This window comes from Hirundo rustica, chromosome 1 (genome assembly GCF_015227805.2).
Source record: "Hirundo rustica isolate bHirRus1 chromosome 1, bHirRus1.pri.v3, whole genome shotgun sequence".
In the NCBI taxonomy this organism is placed as follows: domain Eukaryota; kingdom Metazoa; phylum Chordata; class Aves; order Passeriformes; family Hirundinidae; genus Hirundo; species Hirundo rustica.
Genome location: NC_053450.1, coordinates 135,008,003 through 135,033,732, shown reverse-complemented (window position 1 = coordinate 135,033,732; position 25,730 = coordinate 135,008,003). Strand labels below are relative to the sequence as shown.

General features: G+C 40.0%; 1 protein-coding gene across 2 annotated transcripts in view; it reads left to right on the top strand.

The window, feature by feature from the left end:
- Positions 1-25,730, top strand: part of FAM171A1 (family with sequence similarity 171 member A1) — an 86,224-nt gene that overhangs the window by 45,130 nt on the left and 15,364 nt on the right. Inside the window, exons 2-5 of one of the 2 annotated variants that reach the window (XM_040079788.2) lie at positions 3,734-3,961; positions 9,750-9,842; positions 14,834-14,992; positions 19,937-20,113. In XM_040079788.2, coding sequence (XP_039935722.1) covers positions 3,734-3,961; positions 9,750-9,842; positions 14,834-14,992; positions 19,937-20,113 — 657 coding nt within the window. The remainder of the gene's footprint in view (positions 1-3,733; positions 3,962-9,749; positions 9,843-14,833; positions 14,993-19,936; positions 20,114-25,730) is intronic. The other variant, XM_040079798.2, reaches the window with a different exon arrangement.

Sequence of the window (25,730 nt, the reverse complement as noted above, 5' to 3'; positions counted from 1 at the left end):
CAGCACTCTTTCACCTTTATGTCCCATTCCTCTCTCCAGGACCTCACTAGTAGCGCAGAACAAAGCTCCTCCAGAACTTAGCAAGTACTCCAACTGTACATACAATAGTGTGAGAATGAAGCAGGCTTCCCTTTAGCAGTTCATCTTTTGCAGTGCATTCAGTTCCCTGTCTTCATCTGCAGCTGTGCTTCTTCTCTGAGTGTGTGTGTCTTTATTTCTTTGTGAGATCCTTGCTATGGTAGGCTGCAGAGCTCAAGAATAATGTACCTGCTTTATACCCACTCTTTGCTGAGAGTTCCAACTAAAAGGTTTGCCAGATATTTTAAATACTCTGTTCCTTAGTTAAAAGTAAGCCTTCTAAACAGCTTCTAATCTAGTATACATTGTCTTTTGATTTAAGACCTCCCTATTAATTAGAGATCAGACTGATTTTGGATTAGTTGTTGTCCTTACTCTGCTGTCTTACTTCCCTTCTCCAGTTCCCCTGCTCCTCAAGAAGTGCCTGAATATATCCTAGCAATTCTGAAACTTACTTTCTCTTGTTAAAGGTTGTTCTCGTCACGTCACTGTTTTAGAGGATGTTTTGTTCAGCAATTTCTTTCCAGTTTTAAGCTTTTAATCATTCAGTTGCTGTGGAAATTACAGTGATAATGTAGGTTTAGTGTTCGAGACTTCACTGCTGCATGAGATAAGAAAAAGGAGCTGTCGCGTGGGAGAAGGCCCTGAATTAAGCAAGTTGTATACATTTCACATGTTTGTCAGGGAAGATAACACAGGATGGTTCAGGCTGCTAGGGTTTTCTCTATCTGCTCAGGAAAAAACACGTTAATATCAAAAAGAAGGAGAAAACAAGCCCAGTGCCAGTGTGCTTTGGAGCAGCAGTTCCAGTCTGCCGCCTTTCAGGACATCAGTCTTCTGTCTCGCGTGATTGCCTTTGTCATTTCTGCTTAGAAGAAGGATTTTGGAAGCCCCCGTTCTTCCTTATCAGAAAGAGAGAGGGATGCAGAGAGAGAGAGAAGTATGCAGACAGAAACCTTTACATAGCTATGGAGTGAGAGATAAAGAAATTTCCTATTGGAGATACCCATGGCCAGCTCTTTGATTTGGGAAGAGAAAGATGGATTTGTGTGTACAGGAAAATTTTATTGGTTTTTTTCTCGTGATCAATTTTAGTAGTAGTCTCTATTCTAGAATTTTGGATGTATATAAGGAGTTGAATTGATATGATACTGCAGTTGTTTCCTTACCCTCTTCTTTTATTAGTATTTAATATTCCAGAGTTTCTTCGTTCCTTCTTATCTGTGGTTGTTTTTATCTTCCACATTACTGAAATTGCTAACCACATTGTTCAGCTTGTCATGTTCTCTTGCTTTTTCTTTAATGTATCACCCATTATTCTTAACCTCATCTATTTCTGCGTTCTTTGCTGGGAAATTCAAAGTGGGAAATGTTAAGAGCACAGCTCTCTGGCTTTGGATCTAAGCATATCCCTCCACTTTGAAAATTAAAACTTACACTGTTTGTTGTCCTCATGTTTGTAAATACATGAATATATATCTTTTCCTTCGATGGTTAATGTAGCTGCCTTTTATGCAAGATTTCACAAGTTGCTTGGTGGTCAAGGCAAGGTTTCTAGGGAGGCACTCTGTACTGGGCACCCGAGTACGTGGACACTGCTTTTCAATGTACATTGCTTCCTTTGACTACTAAATGCAAAACTGGGAAGAAGTCCAGAATCTTTAATAGCAAGAATATAGTTCATGCTGATCCCATCTAAATTGGCATCCTCCACTGCCAAGTTCTAAAGCAATGGCTGTGATGATGATGAATTTCTGTAATGGGATTTTTGTTCCGGGCTGCTTGGTTTTGGTATTTTCAGTACTGTTGGATTCAGAGAGAAGGTCTCTGCTTATGAAAGAGCCCAAGATATTGATCTTTCTGGCTGAAATGCTCTTAGGACAGATGTGCTGATGCTTTTGTATTAGGTCCTCATGTCCTTTTAAACTTTTAGGTTGTTACAGTGTGTTTCTCTGCATACTCAGTTGTTTCCTTTCACTATTGAAACTCCCCACAAAGATTTTGTAAAATTCCGTGTTTTCTTTTTGATGTCATGTCTTGCTGGCTTGGGCCTTACACCAAAATAAGTTCTTGCGAGGTATTAGTAATAGAACAAAATTGTACCACCAGTACTGTTCTGTAGAAATCAGTTTTTGAATATATATGAACAGGAGGTCGTGCTCTCTTTTCTGGGCATCACATGCAAAAATGCTTGCACGTGGAGTGGGATGATCTTGCTTGTGAGAGGCTGATGTCTCCTGACACAAAAAGGGAGTTTGCAAAATGCCATCTACCACCTTAGGGAATGGAGTAAGCTGAGGTTGGGAACTTCATGCAAGAACAACAGAATTTCCAGACATTAGGACAGGAATGAGATAAAGGAGAGAGTTGGAGAGAAAAGAGGGAGGGAGGTGTTCATTTAAGAGAAATAGGCAACTGGAAGTGAAAAAAATACAAGGAGTGTCTTGGTGAAAGCAGTACATCATTGCTGGGTCTTTTCAGCACAGCATTGCATTTAAGTCATGGTTATTGCAAAAAGGCAACAGCTGCTGCTTTGGAGCATGAGGCAATTGAACTATTGTAGGCACAGAAAAATAATCATAGATACAGAAGAATGCCTTCCAGAGGGACTGTCTTGCATAAGCCACTCCATTTTATGTAACAAAAGCCTGGTGACACAATGCATGGTTTAGTCATAGGAATGCCCAGAGTGGACAAATATTGTACATCTGGAAACATTTAAACTAGTAATTAGTTTCTGGAAAAATGGCAAATTACTCGAGAAAAATGTAGTCTATTGTGTTGGCTTAGACTGGCTATCTGCAGCATGTATGATCCTCTTGACTACCTTAACCATGACTTTTTTGCTTCTCATCAGTAGTATGTAGGGACAGGTGATACAGTAGTGTCAGGGCTGCTGCTGTCACTGCTAGCACTCTGCATCCTACCTGGTTGTCCTGTGCTTTGAGGTCATGGACATGGTCCTGTGGGAACTCTGCACCTTGGTTAGACATCACCAGGGAAGTCCTGTGCCAGCTGGGGCAATCTCTCCAACCAGAGCTGAAAATACCCAACTCTAGCAAAGCCTACCCTATTGCCCACTTTCTTCCTGGGCTTCGGTCACAGCAGATTTCCTCCATTCCGTTGCTACACAGAGAGAATTGCTTTGGGAAGGAGTGAGGAGCATAGCCCAGCTGCAGCCTTTCCCTCTCCCCACTGCTGCTAGAGGAGGCTGGCTGGAGCAGAGGCATGGCAAGGCAGGACCTTACAGACAGTTTCCATGCCCTGCTGTCCGTGACTGACACAGGATGTTTGATAGCATGCATTTAGAATTGCCATAGTACTCTGTGATTGACACTGCCCCTCAAAGGGAGTGTTGCCTGCCCTGGAGGTGTGCTGCCCAGCTGCGTGTGGGTCACAGGTCGAAAACAGATGCCTCCACAGTTGGCTGTCGGGCAATAACTCAGGACCTGGTCTGGCTTGTAGCAGAATCTGCAGTGTCTCTGAAGAGTCACTGCCTGAGGTGGATAACATCAGGCCAGTTTAAAAAGTCGTACGTGGCACCAGAATGTCAGAGCTGGTGTCTTTTCAGTCACTGGTGTGTCAGCATGTTCTAACTGCTGCCTCCCACAGAAGCTTTTCAGACAATAATCGCTGTGGTTGTTTGTCATTACAGAAGTAACGCTGAAGGTCCATGTAAGCGATGCCAGCACCCATCAGCCAGTAACTGAAGCCTTCATTGAGATTTTTACCAACCAGATCTCCATTGCATCTGGAACCTCAGGAGCAGATGGCACTGCCTTCCTCAAGTTTCAGTATAAGTTGGGCAATCAACTGATAGTGACTGCTAGTAAACATGCATATGTGCCAAATTCTGCACCATGGAAACCTGTAAGATTGCCTGGTAAGAGATCTTTATTTTTGTTCTGAGGTAAGATACTGCATCTAAAGGAAGCTACATAGTTTTGTATAATGTGTTTCAATGCTTGAGATTCTGGGTGGGAGGAAAAACATCTGCACATTTCAAAAATAGTAATGTTTATTCCTCAGTTAAACTGCAGCATCAAAGCTGAGCAGAGATTCATTCTCCTTCTGGAGGTCCTCGATACAGTGCTACATCCGTTTTCAAACTGTTGGTGCTCCTACAGCTCCATGGAAAAGAGAAATCTATTCCAGATCTTTTTCTTTATGGGAATTCTGTTTCCAAGAACCTTGTTTCAGCAGCTGTGATGCACTCTTGCTTTCTTCCAAGGTGTAGCAGCAACTGTTCCACTATAGGCTGTAGTGTACAAAAAAGTCCTGGTCTTTTAGTTCTTAGCCATGTCAATAGAACAGTTTTAATCTGCAGTTATGTTATCCAGATGTAAGGATTTTTACTAACTTAATTAGCATGATTTTGCTTCTTCCACAGGCAAACAAATACAACAATAATACTTGCATGTTAGTTTTTTATCAGAATGCCTCAAAACCTTACATTAGTTATTCAAGAGGAAAAATTGAGTCATGAAGCCTATTTCTGTACTGCTAAAAAGAACAGATTGAGGGTGGCTGTAACAGCTATATGAAGATCACATCCCAAGTCTCATCTGCCTTTCTTGTAATCCTCAACTACAATTAGGGTCCATGAAATTGGGAGTGATCCCAGGCTTGTATTATACCCAAATCACACCTAAATAACATGCCTCAGGTTTGATAATTAGCCTGGGCCAAAGCCAAGTGAGGTTTTAAGTGCACTAATATTTAAATATTGTATACGTTCCCAGGGCAGTGTTGAATTCCATGCCTTGGCTCCATTTTATTTATTAATATCAACATAGCCAGAAGGACTGTGTGACTTGCTGCAAGGTCAAGTAGCAAATGTATTTTCAGAAGGGGAAAGGAACATGAATCTCTTCAAACCCAGAACTGTGCTTTAGGCATTTCAACATGCTGTTTACTTCTCTGCTTTCACTTGCTTCAGATAAGATATGAGTGACTTCTTCCACATTTTCTGCACTGTTATTTTTCAGCTACTTAATGGAGCTACAGCAAAGACTCTTAAGTCAAGCTCTTTAGGGTGTAGTGTAAGAATAAGAAGCAACTGAAAAGGGTAGCGGCCAGGAGTTTCAAACAAGTAAAAGGCAACAGTTCATTAGAGCAGTAGCAGAATTGGAATAGGTCGTGCAGAAAGGTCGTGAAATCTCCACCTTGAAAGACATTCAGAACTCAACTGGACAACCCCTGCTTGGTGGAAGAGATGACGTCCAGAGATCCCTTCCAGCCATAATTGTTCTGTGACTGTTTAGAAATTTCCTTTGGGTTTTCTTCTCTTTAAATAAGATGAAGTGCAGCTTTCTCAGCATACTTCATGTGCTTTTAAATGATTAAAGTATGCAAAAACCTTGCCTTTTGTCTCTTATCTTTCTGACTCATACCCTAGATCTTTTGAATGAGATGTACTCTTCCATAGCCTGGAGTTTGTTTGGTTCATTTTTTGCTTGTTGGTTTTTCTTAAATACGGATTTTGAGGGAAGGGAATGAAACAGGACACTTCTGTTTTAGCAAATCATTGAAGTTTAAAGAGCAGTAATCGTATAGGTTTGACAAAATCTTTCTTTCCGTGGCTGAAACATGAACTTAGCTCAGAAAGTAGATTCATTTCACCTCTGATCCTCCCCCACTGAAACTGGTAGATAGTTTGCCATTGATTTAATTAAAAGTAGAATCCTTTATTTTGCTTTCTGTCCCTTGAACTTATTCTTTTCTTTGATTAAAGGAACAGTAAGTTACAACTTGATATGCCTTATGTAGATTTAATAGGATTGTTCTTTGAATTAGTCCTGAAAAGGTACATGACATAAAGTTAAGATACTTAGGCTTCTATATTCTGTATTGACCAAGATGCCCATAGTCTTTAAAAAAACTTTCAAGAACTGTTTGTATTTAAATGCTCTGTATTTATATGCCTATCATGCTTTTAACTAGCACTAGTATAGAACTTTGAAAAAATGTACAAGTTCTTTTGTTGTTATTTTTAAGCTGGTTTGAATGATGGGGAACTGGCAGCATACCTCAATCCTTGTTCTGCAGTATGCAGTCTGGGCACACCCACACAACTGGATCCTCATTTCCCAAAAATGCTTGTTAGCAGTCCGGTGAGCTGTCCCCACAGAGCAGATCCCCCACTCTGAGAAGCATTCCACGCAGGGCAGTGTTTAAGCTGGTGCCCCATCCTGTGTGTTGTGGTGAATGAACTGTGTGGCCATATTTACCTCAAATGGGAAAATGATAGCCATGAGCAGGGAGTAGGTTTGAAAGCTAAAGGGTGGTAACGTTTAAAGTGCTGTAGCAGAACTTTGCCAAAGGATCAGGATTCCTTCATCACAGGCAATATGCATTGGTAACAGTGTTATCCTGAAAAGCTGTGCAGCCACTGAACCTGTGATATTGCTGTAGTAGCTTCAAGGAGTAAACATCAAGGGGTTTCTGTTCTTATAATTTGGCAGAAATTAGCTTTTCTTATATTAACAAAAATAATTACTAGCTCTTTACTGCTGAAGTAGAATTATTTATTTACATTGTGATAAATGGTAGGAGGAAAATATTTAATATCTCTTCTTCCATTAAAATATTTATCAGCAGAGCCATGACTCCACTTATTTACAGTTCATTAATTTAACATCACTTGAGTTGTTGAAGTGTTCATGATGGAGGATGTGTTCATCTGTCTGCTCTTAACTATGCTTAGATTTTTCTTAATAAAAAATTTGAAAGAAAACATTTGTGACTGGTAATCCTTATTTAAAAGGACACTTCCTTTGGGTCAGTATATGCAATGAAGAGAGGGAGTTGCTGAGACAGCACAGTTCAGACTTCATTGGTAGAGGCAGTGTCATGGTTTAAGTCCAGTCATCAAGTAAGTACCACCCATCTACTTCCTCCCCTCCAGCCTCCATGAGGTGGGGACGAGAATCATAAAAAGGTAAAAACCGTGGGTTGAGATAAGAACAGTTTAATAATTGAAATAAAGTAAAATTTTAGGAGAAGAAGAAGAAGAATGAGACTTAATGAGAGTGGGGAGTAAAACCCAGTTAAAGCAAGTGATGGACAATACAATTGCTCATCCCATTACTGAGCAGCAGTTGACCCCTGCCAGACAACTCCCCCCAGTTTACATAGTGGCCATAACATTTTATGGTATGAAAATTCCCTTTGGCTAGTCCAGGTCAGCTGTCCTGACTGTGCTCCCTCCCAGCTTCTTCTGCAGCAGCTTCTCACTAACAAAGCATGGAAAACTGCCGAGTCCTTGACTTAGGTTAAGCACTGCTCAGCAGCAACCACACCATCAGTGTGTTACTGACACTGTTGTCATCCCGAATCCAAAACACTGCACTGTACCAGCAACAGAGAACAAAATAGCTGCATCCTGGCTGAAATCAGGACAGTCAGTCAAAACAAACCATGGTAGTCACTGTGGTGAAGTACAGTTTTAGGAGCAGAGGATGATGCTTACAGTATTTCTGGGAGAGGAGAGCTCATCTGGAATCGCTTACCTCTAAAATAAGGTTAAAAATTGGGAGAGCACAGTATACTATCTCAGGACTTGTCCTTGGCACAGCCATTCGGGGAAATGTGTGTCCGGTTCTGGATCCATGCTTCAAGAAGAATGTTTAAAACTGTGTGATTTTTATCAGGGGTGATTAAAAGATTGGAAAATACAGTTGACAGGGAAAGACTTGGAAGTGCTTATTTTGTTCACTAGCAAGAAAGTTCATGAGGTAATTTGATCATAGTCCATCAATACCCTCATAGAGAACAGGAAACGGGTAAGAGAGAATTCTTCTGTCTAGCGGGCCTGTATAAAAAGAAGATCAAATGGCTGGAAATCGAACCTCTATAAATTTTGATGGGTAATGAGGCACATAGTTTAACTGTCCTCATAATTATTTATTAGAACATTGATGTTGTGGTGTGTTCTTCATCACTGGACACCTGTAAAATAAAATTGGAGTTTTTATACAACGTGTTTTCCAAGTTTTGGTACGGCTATTGAATCTGCAGCAATAATTAATTCAGGGAGGGCTGTAGTTATACAGGAGTAAGGCTGGATCACCACTGTCATCCTTCTGGCCTTAAAAGCTTTGTCTTTCTGTCTTTGTCATGCTGGGAAAAGATTGTGCAGAAAAGCCCGAGGGAAGCTTAGAGGTTATACATTCGTTACAGTCTGGCATATATGGAAGAAGATGTTGGCATGGTTGATTGTATTGAGCTCCCCAGGGTGTCTAAATTATATTAGCTTTCTTCATACAAATTAAGTTATTGGAGTAAAGACAAATTTTGTAATTGTATGGCCTTAGTGCTACTTGCAGTAGGCTTTCTTATGTTGCCTAATGTGTAGATCTGTTTCACATGTTGGGCATGGGAAAGGAAATACTCAGCTGTCCTTGCAATAACAAGATAGGCATTTTTTATTTTAATGTTTTTATATATATATATCATTAAGACCATGTTTTAGATGGTAGTTGTTTTCAGTGTGTTTCTCATAGTTTCTTCTCCTTTCTCCCATACTTCTCCCAGACACTAAAATTTCCAGTCTTTAAAAGGAGACTATATTTCTTAAAGCAAAAATAGTCTCCCTATTGGTAGCTAACATCTGTTTGGTCTCTTAGATTAAGTAATGTGTATTAATTTAGAGGAAATTCATAAAATTCCAGAAAATCAGAAGAGTTTGTGTTGCTCATCTGTCGATTCTTTCTGGGAATGCCTTCTTCAGCTTGCATTTACTTCAGACTAGGATGAGTTCTCTCCAAGTATGGGATGCTGCCCAGTTACAAAAATAACTAGTCTGCATTAGTCTTCTTCTATCTTTGAAAGCCACATGTGGACTGAAGGCAGTCATGATCCTTACTCTTTTCATAGATGAAGGAGGCAGGTGGGCTCTGTGGCTAATTCCTTCCAGATTTTGGGTCTTCTGGGTCTGAAGAACTTGGCATGAAATTATATCCTGTTTTTTCACTCTGCAAAGATGTGTGTGCCTAGTGACACAGCCCCCTGCAGGGGGTGTCAGTACCCAGTGGGAAGGGAGGTCCTTGCAGGTAGACTTTCTGCAGCAAATACCATTTATCCGTCTCCTTTCGCACCACTGGTAGGATGACAGTAGTTCTGCTATAAATAGCACTTCCCTGGTGTAGGTAGTGACTCAGTAAGTACATGCTGCATTTTAAAGCAAATTATTCAGACTTACTCATCGTACTTTGCCTTTCTGTACAACTTACGTAAGCATCTCGAAGTACTTAAAACTAAAATTTCATTAAAATCTCCCTGAGGTAGAAGGTATAGCTGTTGCACAGAAAAATAACTCAGCCAGACTGAGTTAGCATTTCAGTTCTCTTTATGTTTCTTGTCTTTCTGTGGAGTTGGGAATTGCTTCATGTGAAGAAGGAAACCCTGCTTTACGCTGCGCTCTTCAGTGCTTTGAGCTACCATGCGTGACGTGCAGGAGTCAAAGCGTAGAACATTTTGTTTAGTTCAGTAGTTACTCTGGCAATTTAACTGTTTGGTTCAGAAAATGCATGTGGTTTCTGTCATGTATACAATATGATTTTAATCATTTGGGTGGCCTGCTTTTGCAAAAATGTGGAGAAAGTGAGCGCTGTTGTTGTTGGATTATAAGAATTTAAATATATCCCACTTAAACCGCTTCTCTCCCGCAGTGTTCTCTTCACTGAGCCTCGGCCTCCTTCCTGAACGCTCAGCTACTCTGATGGTCTATGATGATGTAGTCCAGATAGTCTCAGGATTTCAAGGTACGCTGCCTTTGGGAAGTTGGAATTGAAATCTGAGGGACACTAAAGGAAAAGCCTGACAGCCCAGTGCTTTCTGAACTCTGTCCTGTGAGTGAGACTGCTATTCTGTGGGGGGTTCTGAGTTCCCTGAGGAATGCTGCTCTGTGGGATTGTTTTACCAAATTAATAGCTGAATTCATCCCTAATTGCTGTGACTAGGGAATTCAAGTTACACGGTAATAAATGAGTTTGGACTTCAGTGTGCCATTTGAGAGCTAGAGATTAAATTTCTTACGCTATCTGTTAGATGTTTTTTTATCTAACCTCATTTGACCATCCTTGAAGTAGACATTTCCTGGTGTTATTAAACCCTAAGATTTTTTTGTTTTGTTTTGTTTTATTTTGTGTTCTTACTTCCTAGTGTGAAAGCTTAGATGTTTTGGGCGTGGAAAAACTGAAAATTTTTTGTATCTGCATTTCTGTACAACCACTATAAGCTTGCTTTTCCTGTGGACCCCTTGTCAGATTGCCTGCAAACCTAAGTCCTACACATTGAAACCCACTGTATTAGAAAAACAAAGTTCAAATAACCTTTCCGTAAGGCCAAGCACAGATGTTAAAATAACTGTGCTATCAGTCAGAGGAACAGTGTTTTCTGAACTGCACAGTGAAGAATAAAACGTTCATCTGACTTAGGGGTCTGACGTAAATTAGTCCAGTTGATGTGCTGGCTGAGGTAAGTCTGTTAATAAAAGAACAGGGGTTTTTAAGGATACTTTGAACCAGAACAAGGGCATATCCTTCCTGTGGGCACTCTTATTGTGCACAAATGGTGTCTTATTCACAGTAAGTCTTATGTTTGCCGTCATTTTAAACTCCACTGGATAGTTAATAAACAAGGAAATGGTGCCCTCAATAATATTCCAAGAACCTTGTTCTGTTTGAGAGAGTATAATGCAATTATGCCTTCCTGACATTTTTTTTTAGTTAGAAGCCATCCAGGCACAAAAGGCTTTTCATTAATGATAGCACTAGATACGACTGGAGCTGAAAATGCATTAAACAAATTAGGTAGTTGATGGAATGCTCAGAAGGAGCTGGAGAAAGAGCTGCTGTACATATATTCTGCAATTTGAGAGCTGGACATTGTCTAATGGGGTAAATTAGATGGATGGTGAACTGTTTTAAAACATGAGGGATTCCATTAGGCAAGACAAGAAACTTGTTTACCAACAGTGTTCCACTATCATGCTGTATTAAATACTCCTTATGCAAATGTGCTGATATTATGCAATTAACTAAAAAAACCAGTATTTTCATGTTCACAGCTTCCTTCAAAAAAAACGGGGGATGCTAAAGGACTAGAGGGACATTTAACAGCTGAGTGGAACTCATAAATATTTTCAACATAATCTTCTTTCCTTCAGTGAATTGATCCAGTGTGTTAACAATATATGCAAATTAGAATAATTTAATGCTTCTACTGGGATGGCAGAATAAAAGGATAGAGGAAGAAAGTGTACCTGGAGTATGCTAAGGATTGGGATTTGAGCTCACAGTCTTGCCCAGTAAAATCTATTTTATGGGTCCAGTCCGCATTTCTTTTCTAGGGAATTCTCTTGTGATGAAGCCTAAAAGAAAGACAGCCTAGACATTGTTCCAGTATTTGAATGGAGCCTCTCTAGTCTCGATCCAAAATCCTTGTGACCTAGTTTTTCTCTGTTATTTCTCTAATTTACTTCCCAGTAACCTCACACTGTTTCAAAAGAGTTGATCAGGAGTTACCTTAGTGAAAAAATGAGAGCAAACCAGAACTCATTATACCAGGAACAGGCTGGGAACACTGGTGTTTGAAGCACCAGTCAAAGGGAAAGAAAAGCCTGTCTTGGTACACTAAGTTACCAATTGCATTTGAATAATTAATCAAGCAAGTGATGTATTATGCAGTTGGGAAGTTTGTCTGAGTTGATGCAGGCAGCTTCATTTTCATGATGGCATTACAATCCACTGCTGTGCTCTGTCAGTAATTGTGAGGGATGGGGCTTGCCAACCACTGGGTCATTTAAGTTATTTAATACCAGCACAGTGACAGGCTGAATTTCAGCTTTCAGTGAATGGAAGCTGTGTGGGGACTCTCTATCTTTCTTTGACCTATGAGCAATCAGAGCATGAATTGGTGAGGCTTCAGATGTTACTTCACACAGACGAAACCTCACGTGGTTTAATGCTGGTGTGATGCCACATGTCACACATCCAGTGTGACAAAAGGTGCTGTACAGGGGCTCCTTGAGGTTACATCCTCAGGAGTGTGCTGGCAAACTGGAGCTGACAGCATGCAAATCTGGCTGATGTGTTTGACAAGAGGCTGTTTAAAGAAGGTAAGATCAGTGCTCAGCAGTATTTACCCCATGGCACACACCCTGTGGAAAGAGCTCACTTGCACTTTTCACACTGAAATGTGTTTGGGTTTTATAGGTAAAAACTACATACCTTCAGTAATAGAAGCAATACTAATAACCCACTCCCAGTGATAAGTGATGACTTGTTGAAAAATACTCTCAAGAATCTGGTCAGCACAAGTTTCTACCACTTCCAGTTCCCTCAATAAATCTATCCCCAGACATGTGCCCCAAAATCCACTATGGCCTCTGGTAAAGGAGAACATTGGATTATCTTCCAGCAAGGGGGTGACAGAAGGTGGAAGGCTTGGTGGCTGCTTCTGTCACAAGCCTTTCTCTGGAAGCTCCCAGTCTTCTGCCCCTTTGGTGTCTCTTGCCAGATGTGGGAGACCCAACTGAGGAGCTGAGGGGAGAGTCAGGGTGCGTGGCAGGATTTGGGTGAACATCAATATGGAAGAATTTGTTTTTCTAGGGTGTGAATTAACTACTCTGCACTGATTTATTAAATGTCTGTGTATGTACTATAACAGAGGAGGCTAATTCTTCACCCTCAAATCTTGTATCTGAGTTCATTGCTGTGCAGGTTTCCTGCCAGGTTTGGGGCTCAGCCAAGGCTTTGTACTGCTTGTAGGTTTGTAGGATTGAGGGAACTGAGGTTGCCTTTCTGTGTCCTCCTTATCTAGTTAAATTTTGGCAGCTCATGGCCCTCTCAATGCTAAAATCCACCAATTTTTTTTAATAGAAAACCCATGACCTACTGTATTACAGACTCAACAACAGTTACTAGTTTTCTAATTTTTGCTTAGTCTGTATCTTTGGAAATAAAACACCAGTTCTTGGCAAATTGAAAAATGTATCTTAACCAGAGATTTAGACAGCAGAAAATCCTACATTTTTACATTGAACTATTGGTGCTAATCCTAAGGCCAGTTTCCTTGTTGTGTTTTTTTTCCTTGTGTTGTTACTGTGGGTATGTATACCCAAGGGCTGTAGGAGCCCACTCAGCAGTGCAGTCAGAGGGTTCCAGAGTGCCTGAGCACATCAGTCCCTGAGGTACAGCAAACTGCTACAGCATTGCAGAGCACACAGGAGATAAATCCTGCCTGAGTTCGTTGCAGTCAATTTACTTAATCTTTTATATAGCTTTCCATTTATGTCTAGAAATCAGATAAGGGAGATTTCTTCCCATTTCACACAGGTGTTCTTTAATGATTATATTAAACACTTGGGGATACTGCCAGTCTTGAGAGCCTGCTGTAAACACTTAAATGTTTCAGAAATTAAAAAATAAAAGCAATTTTATAGCTTTTTGGTGCAAAATTACCAAAGAATTGACAGCTAAACAAGGATCAGCTCTTTGGAGGTGCTTACTCCTGTACACAGACATTTTTCTTGTCCAATACAACATCTTGTTCTGTTGAGTTTTGTTTTCTAATAGCTAGAGCTCCTACTGTAAAATTGTGCAAGAAAAGATTCCAATCTCTAGATTAATGACACTAGCAGTTACAAAGCTTAGGAGCAAGTCAAGCTCATTATTCTTTCTCACAGTGAAGCTACGTGTAACCTAAAAGTGCTGCCAGGGACTAATGGGGGAAAAGATGCAAAATTGTTTTGAGTTGACATCTTTGAATCACATGGTCCAATGTGAATTAAGAAGAAAACTGCTTGCCTCTTGATTTTATGCTGTGTGGGAAGTGTTCTGTGTGTATTCAAAAAGAGCTCTGGAGAATACAATAGCTTTTGATTTAAAAATTAATTTGCATGTTGTGCACACAAACTTTCAGATGGAGTCTTGCTGTGTGTTGCTAAACAGTATTAATGGTGAGTATCCTTTGAAAAAGACTATTGACTTTATAAGCTGGGATTTAAATGAGACATGAAATGCCATAGTACATGAAACAGTCTTAAATCATGTTGCAGCAAAGACGCTTCAATTAACACCTAGTGAGCTTGAAAGAAACGCTAACACTGTAGAAGACAGAGGAAAAGACAGAAATCTTACATGCCAAGTAATCTGGTTCTATTTAGATGTGTTCTTTGCATGGGAAAATATAGAAAATCTTTTCACCTAAAGTTTGTCAATCTTTTCATCCAGTGATTTCAGTAGTTACCAGTCTCAGTTCCAGAGTTAGTTTTCATGGCCAAAGCTCAGAAGTTACATAACTTAATTGAGACTACAGGTAGAACTGTCTCTTAGAAAATAAACTACTTTTATCTTGCTATTTCAGGGAAAACAAAATTGGAACAAACATGGTGAACTGGATGTTTTCCTAAGCTTTTGCATACCCTACCTCTGAACTTAGTTTTGGTTTCAGTTATACTAATTAAAAGAGGCATGTAATGGAAGTGAAGGAGAAACAACATAGCCAGAAAAGCTTCTGACAACAGGTGCCTCCACAATTTTGCCCTGGAATACTTGTGGAGAAATAATAGCAACTGCAAAATAAATGTAAAAATACTGGTTTTCCATCTTTCATAATAGCCTTCTAATGTCTCTGTCCTTCTTAAGCTACTGCAGTTTATAATGAAAAAAAATGTAAAATTGCTTCCATGAATATGAACACCTAAATATTCTTCCCACCTTGGATATAAAGTCACTTTTAATATTTTTAGGTGCACGGACTCAGCCACAAGTTCACTTTCAGAGAAGATCTGTGAAATTGCCAGAGAACACTAGCTACAGTGATTTGACAGCATATCTGACTGCAGCCAGTTCACCCTGGGAAGTGGACAGTTTCCCTTATTTGCAGGGATTAGATGGAAATGGAACAGGTAACCCACTACTTTGGTTTTGCTCTGATTTCTTACTGGTCCAGGGCTTGACTTTTGATCCTATAATTTTTTTCCATTCCCCATTCCAGCAAAGATTCTTTCAGATTTGAGTGACTTGATATTTTCAACTGCCCTACCAATATGCTGTTCCAGTGAGCAAGAGGGCAAGGTCTGCTATCCCTTAAATGGGGCCACTGAATAGCAAAGATGAAAACCCCTTGGCCTTGGGATATCAGATGAGTTGGTCACACTTTCAGTTCAGAGCTGTCTCCAAATGCCCTGCATGTGCACATAAAAGATGGAAAATAATGTGAAAGAACAGGAGAGAATTTTAACTTGAGGATGCCATAAATAGTTAATCTTTTTTTTCTAAAAATGAATAAAATGCCTCCATATAAAGGATTTAATACTGTGTTGTTCCAGTGGCTTCATTGATACTTTTGAATGCAGCCAAAATGTGTAAATTTGTCTAGCACCAAAGACAAAACAGTGTGAATATTCATTGTAGAAAAAACCACTGTTAAATTCAAAGTTGTAATGCATTTTTATGACTGCAACTGCCTGCTAGTCTTTTTCCACTTTTCATTCAGTCTTGAGTGAAATAATTGGTGTTTCACAGGTAAGAGAAGAATAGCAGAATCAAGAGCAGAAGCCTTCAAATTCTTAAAAGGCTGGTGTGAAAAGGAGAAAAATTTGTTTTCTATGCCTGTAATGGGTTAGAAAGATATCAGTGCCCATGCAGTGTAGCAAGAGAGATTCAGGCTAGTGATTAGGAAAACCTTGCTATGGTGATGGTTTAAGCAGCAGAATTACTTGTTTGAGGGTGTTGGACAAAGTTAGACAGTCACCTGTGAGGATGGCAGAGGCATAGCTGAGCTTGCTTTGAAGCAGCCTAAATATCCCCTTGAGGTCTCTCCCTGCTGTTTCTCAGGATGCATTTACTTGTGATGTGTTGATCTAAGTGACTTTGGATGCTGGGTCATGTGTGTAAACGGTAGCTTGCTAGCTTCCCCTTCTTCCCTTTGTAGAAATCTGCACATCTCCTTTTCTATTACAACAAGAAATGTGTCTGCAACCTTACTCCATTCCTTCTGTCTGCTCCAGTGAGTCCTTCTCATCCTATCTCATTCTGTCTCCCTGTCATTTTCCTATTCTCATCTTCAACCTTCCATTTTCTCTGACTTTTCTTACTCAGACATGATCAAAACCTTTTTATCTTTTTTAAAATGAGGGAATGCATTTGATCTCCCTTATTTGTCTACTTCCTCATCTCCTTTCTTTTTATCTGTAAACCAACTGAACAAACTGCTGGCAATGTGTGTGGGATTGTTCTTCCCCAAATCTTTCCTAAGTACTCAGCAACCTGGCTTCCCATTCTTGCATTTATTTAGTGATCACAGGTCTTGCCAAGGCTTCAGATGATCCCATCTCATGGGAACTGCACAACCAGGGTATTCTCTTTCTCCTATTTTAACTCCTAGCCCCCTCTAGAACAGATTAATGCAGCCTTAGGTTTTTTAGTCTTCTGTATTCTTGCATGACAGAAACTTTTCTGCTTGAGCACAGGGACCCTGGCTTTGACTTTCAGTTTTCAGGTAAAACTGTGTCGTAAAAGATCAAAATGACTGGCAAAGAAATGGTGTTTAAGAGACTGAGCTTTGTTTTCAAAATACTGTAGTGTTCAGTATGGTATAACATACTACAAATGCAGTGTTTGTTATTGTGCAGTATAGTAGAATTGAAATGTCCTCTGTGTCTAGTAGAAGCCTCTCCTGATGTGGAAACATGAAACTTTAAAATCCTTAAGTTTGATTGACATCCTTTTCTGCACCTACAAGTGACTTGGTGAAGACTTGGCCTGGAAAACTTTTGAAAGCATAAATATTAGGTCAACACCTGCTGGAGATTTTTTTGTTATTTTAGTTCTCAAGAGAAAAATAATATTTACAAATTTTAGAATTCTAAAAAAACTCAGCGTTGATTTGCATGGGAAATTTTGGAATTCCACAGAACACTGTCTCTTCCCTCTCTCCCTCCTCTCCTTCCCCCACAATTATTTCTCTGTTCTTTCACAGTTTATTTACGTGTCTGTAGCGTTTCGGTGAGGTCCCTTCATTTAGGTCCCTCAGTATTTGTCCAGAGTGGCTTTATAGTAGTTTTAGCTAAAACCTATTCTCTATGAGTTCAGCATTCTTCATAAAATCCCAACTGGGTGTTGAATTAGTAATGCAGATCAGTGAAAATTCATTGCATGAATCAGCATGTTGTAAACATAAAAAAATTGAAGAATTCTACTGCAAGTAGTGACAAGCCTGTATAGTGTTAGCTTATTGTTTACATTAATCACCAGTTTGAGAGCAGGAGGATGGTTTCACAAAACCTTGTCCTTTTAAGCCAGCTAAACAAAACTTGCCATCATCTGCCTCGATGGACCAAGCTGCTGATAACCATTACTCCTCTTGTTTTTCGTGGCTGCCTGTTTCTTTATAAAGCATCATGTCTGAACTGACACTGAATTTTATCTGATTATTTTTAAAGTGCTTTACAGGTCACCAGATGTCAAAAATGACAAGAAATAAATGAAAGCTGACATTTATCGAAGTCCATTCCCATTTAATCTGTGTGTGTGCTTATCAGTTTTATAGGATGCGAGAGTTTCATAACCATTGATTTTAATTTGCCTTCACAACAAAAAAAAGAAATATTTTGTCTTTTTAGTGAGCATTAACATACTGTACAAGGTGGAAAACTGGAGAATTATTTCTTCTTGCTAGAGGTCAGTGGATTTCAGAAATTCCTTCATCTTCTAATGTAAATTGTTCCGTCCAGTGCTGAGCAAAATATTAGTGCATCTTAATTAAAAATTGCATTTCACCATCAGAATGCCTTTTCTGGGACTGAAAAGTAATTTTTACAGATACATGCTATATCAAGAAAGTAATAAAAGAAAAATTCAAAACTTTCAATGTCTAAAAAGATACAAAATATAAAAACATTGTTTAATCCTTTATATTAATCTAAAATCTGAAGTTATACCATTTTTCATTTGGAATTTGTACACACAAGAATGTTTTCAGGATATGGTATTTGGCAGGAGGATTTTCTCAGATACCAGCCTGAGAACCTTAGTGGCCCAAGTCCTGGGGTCAGGCATCAATCTGACAGAAGTTACAGGTGCATGGCAGAGGCAGTGTATCGAATGCTCAGGAATAAAGAAACAACTTTTCCTTCCTCCAATTCCTTCCTCTGTCTCACTGTTTTGTATTCTCAGGTGTTAAGAGGACAATATTGCACAGCATTGGGGCCTATATTTACAGATGCAAGGCAACCTTTCCCTATGCTCTAGCTGAGTTTTCAGAGCTTACTTGTCTGGTTTTTGGTCTGTTGGCTCTCTCTCCTCCATGGCCACCTTTAGAGTGCCTGTTTTCTCAGTACTTTAGTCCCTCTGTAAGGTCAGCTTCTGCCCCTCCGTTCGCAGTCAGTGAAGGCAGGGCGTGTGTTCCTTGCACATCCGCTGCGCAGCACTGACACGCACCTGGAAACTGGGCAAAGTCTGCATCAGACTAGATGCTTTCATAAATGAGCCACATTACTTCTGGTTATTTTCCATTTCTTCAGTTTGCCAGCCTTGAAAAATCCAAGGAATTTAAAATTCAGTGAAGTTTTGTCACCTTTTTTCCCCTTTGCTTTACCACTTCCCCAACCCCTTTCCTGGTGATGTCTTTATTTGGTGAGCTGTTACTCAGAGGCATCAAATTTAATAAAGGCCATTCTTTAAGATTTAACTAGAATTAGGAGAAATCGTACATGTCTCAATGCTTTCCCGCCATTCCCTCAGGTGTGCTCGTCCTACTGAGCACTGTCACGGGGATACCTCGGGATACCCTCAGGCCACGTGGTGTGCCACCACTGCTGGGTGTGACTATGCCCTCCCAGGCAGTGTGCAGTGCAGGGCACCAGGCTTACAGTGGGGGCAGTACCCCATTCCTGCCAGCCAGGCATCCCTCTTCCCTCTCCCCGATCGCCCCTGGCAGGAGGAGCAGCTGCAGAGCCCGGAGCCAGCACGGCGGAGGCAGCGGGGATGGTGATCTCAGCAGCTGCCTGGGCCTGGGGGTCAAGCCCCCTGCAAAACTGCAAGCTCCATCCCTTCCAATTTGAACTCCTCGGGCTATTGCTTTGAGCTCCACATCGTGGTTTTAAAACTCAAGAGGGTTTTTTTTCACCTGTTTACATATATCTGGGATATTGATCCCTGTCATTGATTCATTTAGTTGAAGGATTATAATGCTTTTTGGAAGTATGCTGTCATGAAGTAACATTCATTGGCATCCAGTTTAAACAGAAAGAATAATTACTGTCTTAGATAAGAAGATAACATTGCATATGCTAATAATCCATTTAGCATGGTTCTTTTCAGTGAAAGGCCAAAGGAAATGCAACTTGGCATTCTTAAACATGTGACTGATCATTTGTGAGGTGCCACTGTTTATTTTGGTGTTTGTTAGTTAACAATATGGGCATTTGAGGTTATAATAAAGACTAGTAAGACTTTTTTTTTTTTTTTTTTTTTTTTTTTGTCATGTGTTACTCATACAGGCTTATTTAAGATGAATTAACATGAAAAAATACATGCAGGAGATCTTTACACAGTAGTTTTTTTGTCTTCACATTTTTTCAAAATTAGGTGAAAAATAGACCTTATACATCTTCCTTCAATTTTGTGGCTTGGGTTTGGGTTTTTTTTGGATGGGGGAGGGTTGTTTGTTGGCTGGCTGGTTGGTTGGTTGGTTGGTTGGTTAAAAGTTCTTTTGTAAGGCAGGAAGGAAATTGCTGCTACCATCCCTTGAGAATTACGTGGATGCCGTACTGCGGTGTTGAACCACACAGGTATCCCTTCAGTTCTGTACATTCTGTAGTCACAGTGTTCATTGACTCTCTCGTTAGGAAACAGCACCAGGTATGACCTCACCCCTGTCACTGCCGTCAGCGTCCACCTCCTCAGCAGCGATGGGACCCCCGTCCCCGTCAACGGCCCCATCTATGTAACAGTGCCTCTGCCAGCAGACAGCAACTTGAAACACAATGCACACGTTCCAGCATGGAGGTTTGACCAAAAATTTGGTAGGTATCATCTCATTGTGGCTCCCTAGATGGCTTTTGTGTTCTGTCTAAGAGAAGAGACAATTGAGTTTACTGATCAAGTAATATATGGTATGTATGCAAATATACTTGACATAGCATTGCGTGCCAATTTTAAACAAAAAATTTTGTAAATGTGCCATTCTTCAGTTATTAAATATTTTATTTCAAAACTTGAGAGAACTGCATTTCACCCACAGACTGAGAAGAAGAGAGATGTATTCACTACAGCATTGAATTGGAAGTGTGTAGAAATGGAAACTTGCCTTATCTTTGCCAGCAGCCAGCTGTCTGACCTTGGGTCCCCCTCTTGGCTCCGGCTCTGTTTCCTGCCGGCCAGATAGGAAATACAGTACTGACTTCTTTTGTAAATCACTCTGAGATTTACTAATACTGTCAGGAAAATACATGTAAGTGATTTAAATGAATTTCATAAAAGAAAAATTCATGAAATATTTTGAAAGGACAGAATAACTAATTAGTAACATTTGTAAAATGCTCTCAAATTTGTGTATTACAGATTCATGTCTGCCATTGTGAACAGGAGTTTTCCCAGAAATATATGTTTTAGGCTTTTTTTTAATTATTATTTTCTTTATTTTGTTGCTAGCTGGTACAATCATTGGCGGCCTTCACAGCTTCAGATTTTAAAGCGTGAAGGAATGCATAAGTCTTGTCTTAGTGATCCCTCTTCAGTTATTGTACTGTGCCTTCTGAAGTATGTACCACATGGTTGTTAAGAAGGAGAATGGAAGGTATGAAAGGTAGAGAGAAAAGGGAGCCAGAAATGTGGGTCTGTATAGACAGTCAGTGGGGGTTTGTCGTGCAAGCAAATGTTTTGAGTCAGCTGATGGTTACACCTAGAAGTAGAGGAACAAGCGTGAAAGCAGCGTGTTGGAGGAAGGGAGGAAGAGAGAGTTGAAAGGGGAAAATAATGTTTTTGTTTATTACCTGCCTTTGTTTGCTGAAAAAAATGATGTATTTTCAAATAGCATGCCTATGAATCTTCTGTCAGAAGTTGTCAGTATTTGAGGCTAAAGCAGTCAGATTTAGTGAAGAGTAAATTTGAATATGATATAAAGTAAAATAGTGGAAACAAGAGTGCAATGAATGGATTTGGCTTTTCCTGTAACTGTGGAAATGACACTGCTCTTGTGCTGACCTGGCAATAAGTTTCACTACATTCTTCCTGAAACTGAATACTATTTTCCCTTGTTAAAAAGGGGGAAGATGGAGCTTACTTTCCCCTAAGAAAGAGTCCTTCCCCAGTCCTTCCTGTCAGCTGTGCTAGAGCTGCAGCCTTCCTCATTACTAGTTACTCATTACTCATTGCAAGTAGATGGTTCTGATTTTGATTATAGAGCCTTCTCATTTATGGCCAAATTTCCATGCCCCTGCAGTGAGGTCACAAAAGTTCTCTCTTATTATGGAATATGGTTTTTAATTTTGTATATAAAGAGCTAGTTACCCTATTGTGTGCAGTATACATATTAGTATAGATCAATATGGGTTAGTTAATTAGTGTTGCAGGCTTGAGGCTCCCAATCTTCAGACAAGTCCAGCCTTGTTTGATTCAGGGTAAACTGCTGCAGCACTTGTGCTATTGGGAGAAGAAGGCATGAGAAATGCTAAACAAAATGCATCTTTGTCAGGCCACTTAGCTTCACAAAGCTGTGGAGAGCAAGGTATTGAAGACGATATGCTCAGGCTCCAGCTCACACTTCAGCTGAAGTAAGCATCTTTCTGTTCAACCAGAGATGTTGGACAAAGATGCATTTTAAGGCCTGACTGCAGCATGCCAGTTCTAGTGGAATTTTGGCCACATCCCAACCAATTTAAATTAGAGTAGCTTAATTTAATAACTGGAGCAGCAGCACTATCTTGTGCAAGCTACTTTAACACCCTAAGGGCTGGCAAACTAGCTATATGTAGAATGAACATGGTGGTATCCTGTCATTCCACATCCCTGTTGTGCTTGGACTGTGAAAGGGAGATGGATGGATAATGACTGGGATGGCTCCATACTGGAGAAATCCTTAGCTGGCAGATAAGTTGTTGTAACCTATTTGCACTGCCAGATCTGTGCCTTGTCAGGACAGGACCTCTAACTTTATTATTCTGATTTTGTCTTTCATTTCATGGCTGCTTTTTTCAGTGCTGGTTATGTTTTGGTCTCTCCTCAACACATTTCCAGTGGCTTAAATTTTCATGCTTTTATCTGAACAGTGAGTAAAGGCCACAGGTGGAAAACTGTGACTACCTTACCAGGCACTTACAGCACTTCTCTCTCATGGATTAGCAGTACAGCGGACACTTGCAAGCCATTGTTTTTCGTTTAGAGTCCATGTGGTTGTCATCATTACTGCACGAAACACAATTTCTGCTCTAAAAAGCAGAAGTACTTTTCACTTTCAGAGGACATGGAGGAGTGACAGAACTAATACGAAGGTATTTTAATCCTTAGTATCTCGTACGTTTTGCTGAGCTCATGTGATGAACTGATATGAACTCAGAGACATCTGACTGGAAGTGCAGAGATTTTCCTAGTTTCCATAAAAAAGAGGCGTATTTGCATTTACAGCAGCCAAAAATAACTAAGGGCTTTTTAGGTTGTTTACCATAAACAATCTGTATTTTTATGACCATGCTCTCTATCCTTGGGAGAGGAGCAGGAGAAGCAGCTTAAGTCTGCTTTAGGCTGAGAGTGGCTTCACTGACGCTGATGAAACGAGCAGCCAGAATAAACAGGCTGACATCAAAACAAGACAATCTGCTGCATCTATTTCATACTGTTCCAAATGAGATTTTTCATTGTGAAACAAACCTACTGCCTTGTGTGCACAGCAAGCAATTAAAGCAATAATACCATTTTGAATAATTAATAAAATGAAGATCAGCTGTCAGTGCCCTGGAGATGTTTTAAGGGTAAGCGAATACACGTAACCTTGTTCTTGTGTTGGTCCACCACCGTTTCCTGCAGCATTTCTGAGTGTTTGCAATAATAAACACAGATGCCTTGATGTTATGGAGACATTACATGCTGAAATGCAACTTAATCACTCCATGCTGCAGGCATACCCACGTCTTGTGTTTAACACTACTGTGGGACAGTGGCTTTATTTCACAGTATGCACTTAAAAGGTTTTGACATAGAAACAGGGGTTAGGGTTTTGATTTTTGTCTTAACAAGTGTGGTGTTGGATTTCTTAAAATCTGAGGGAGTTGAAAAAATAATTTTTTCTTTATCCGTAAGCAGATGGTTGGGATCATGACTTCTTCCTTGTATATTTGCCTTGATGTCAGTAGGATTTACAGCAGTATAATTAATCTCTCTATTCTTGGACACCAAATTTCTGTTCAAAACTTCTTTCTAGCCTTGTCCTTCTCAGTCAGAAATACCACAGATCCCAGCAGAAATGAAACTTTCTGCCTCCTGTGTCATCTCCAGCTCCCAGCAGCTGGACTGAATAACACAGCACTTGCTCAGCTGTATGCTCCTCAGCCCCCATTTAAATGGTTTATGTTTTATGTTAAGGTGTCTGGTTTTCATTGGATTCAGTGAGCAGAAGTGTAAGTCCAGCATTCTCCATTTTAAGTCCTCAGTTTCCTTCCATGTGGTATGAAGGTATTACGTTGCACCTAGAGCTCCAGATCCGCATCTGGACCTGTATGAAGGACTTCAGAATTCTACCAAATATTCCAGTGTGCATAATATGAAAATGAGATTTATTAATATGATGCAGCTGCAAGGTTAATTATTCCCATCAAATAATAGGAAAATATTTTCAACACTCATTTCAGTTGTGTTGCAAAGGACTCTGGAGTGGAAGGGTTAAACCTTAGCCGTTTTGTTCATCATCCTTAAAATATGTTATTTCTTGTGCACTACATGTAAATGAAGTTTGGAATACTGTGTCTCTGTTCTTCCTTCTCCCCAGACACTTGGTTGTACATCTTTGAGGTAACCTTGTTGTTTTTAAATGACTGGCTTCTTTGCAGTGGAGGATATTTCCCCAATGCCTGGAATTTCAGCCATGTGTTCATGTAAAGTGATGGCAGAATACGGAGAAAAGGATCTTGGGAAACTCTTTGTAACTTCAAAAACAATACTTTATGTACTCTGCTCTTGGTTGGTGCTTTCTGACTGCCTTTAATGCCATAATAGATTTCTAAATGCATTTAAAACTCTGGTACTTGTTTTCTCTGGGTGACATTCTGCCATCAGTGGTAAAATTCGTATTGATTTTTGTAGAACCAGAATTTCCAGATTCCTCAGCAAAATCAAGGTAATGTTTTCTGTGCTCAGAACAAGTCATGAGGATATACTTATGTGTAAGCAGTGTTGGTGCCTACTTAAACTTGACTACAATTTCGTAGAGGTGAAATGCTGCTTGTTTTTTGTTCATAGTGTTTATAGGGAGAGAGGGACAGCTACTGTCAGGCAGAACACGTAAGCAGATTACTGTACATCTACCTGTCTACTTCATTGTGCGCTGTTCGCAGATAAGATGATTTATAAAAGTCTCAGATTTAAGCTTCCCATGTGGTAGCAGTGATAATCCACCCAAAGAAAATATTGTCTTATAGCTTAAAAAGAAAACATTACTTTTTTGTTGTGAATTTGATTAATTTCCGACTGCCACCACATTCGTAACCCTGCGTGACTGACGGAAATTAAAAATTTAACAGAAATATTCACAACCCATCTCTTGATCTGAAACTGGGTGTGAGTTTGTGCCTGACCTTGGAGAGATGATCTGCATTTGGAGTGCATGCAGCTGCACACACGGCCTGGGACCTCGTACACTTCTCCGTGAGTTTTAGTGGGTTTTCTATGCGTGAGAAATGGACGTGTCCAGGAAATCACATTCCTCGCTCCCAAAGGTTTGAGCTTAGTATAGTCAGATCCAGAACACGTGGTTCTAGACCCTGAGATTCAGTGGTGATACGGAGATTGGTTTGCAAAAGTTTGCAAACTTTACAGAAGTTCAAGGTTAAGCTATTTCTGTAGTTTAAAAATTCCTTGACTTCCTTTTTAATCTCAGCTGGAAAGCTTAAATTATTCTTAAGACTAAATATACTAAAGCATACAGGTTCTCAACTACTTTCAAAAAATTTCATACTTTGTGTGTTGCCATAGAAATGGCAGCTACCAAACCCAGCTTTTTACCACATACAATGTCTGTATAATAGGTGGAGATACCATTTCAGAGTATTAGACAGACCTCAGCATTGAAAGGAAAAGAAGCTGTTCCTCTGATGCTTCAGGTGTAGCTCACTGAGGTTTGTTCTCACTCTCATGATTCCTCTGGAGAGGATCATAGGAGGCAGTTGTGCTTATTTATGAGTGTGTGTTATCAAAATGGATGTTATGGCTTATACATGTGAAAGGGAATGGATGGATTGTTTAATCCTCTGCCCACCTCATACACCATTTGAGCTGCATTTAGAGCAAAGCGGATGAGGGGTGATGCTTAAGGTGATGGTGATGCTTAAGGGAGCATTGAAGGAATCAGGTTGGTGCCAAAGTGAAGTGATCTTTGTGCAAATAATCTACTAATATGTAGTCAAGGAACTAAAACTGGAAACAAATCCCTGG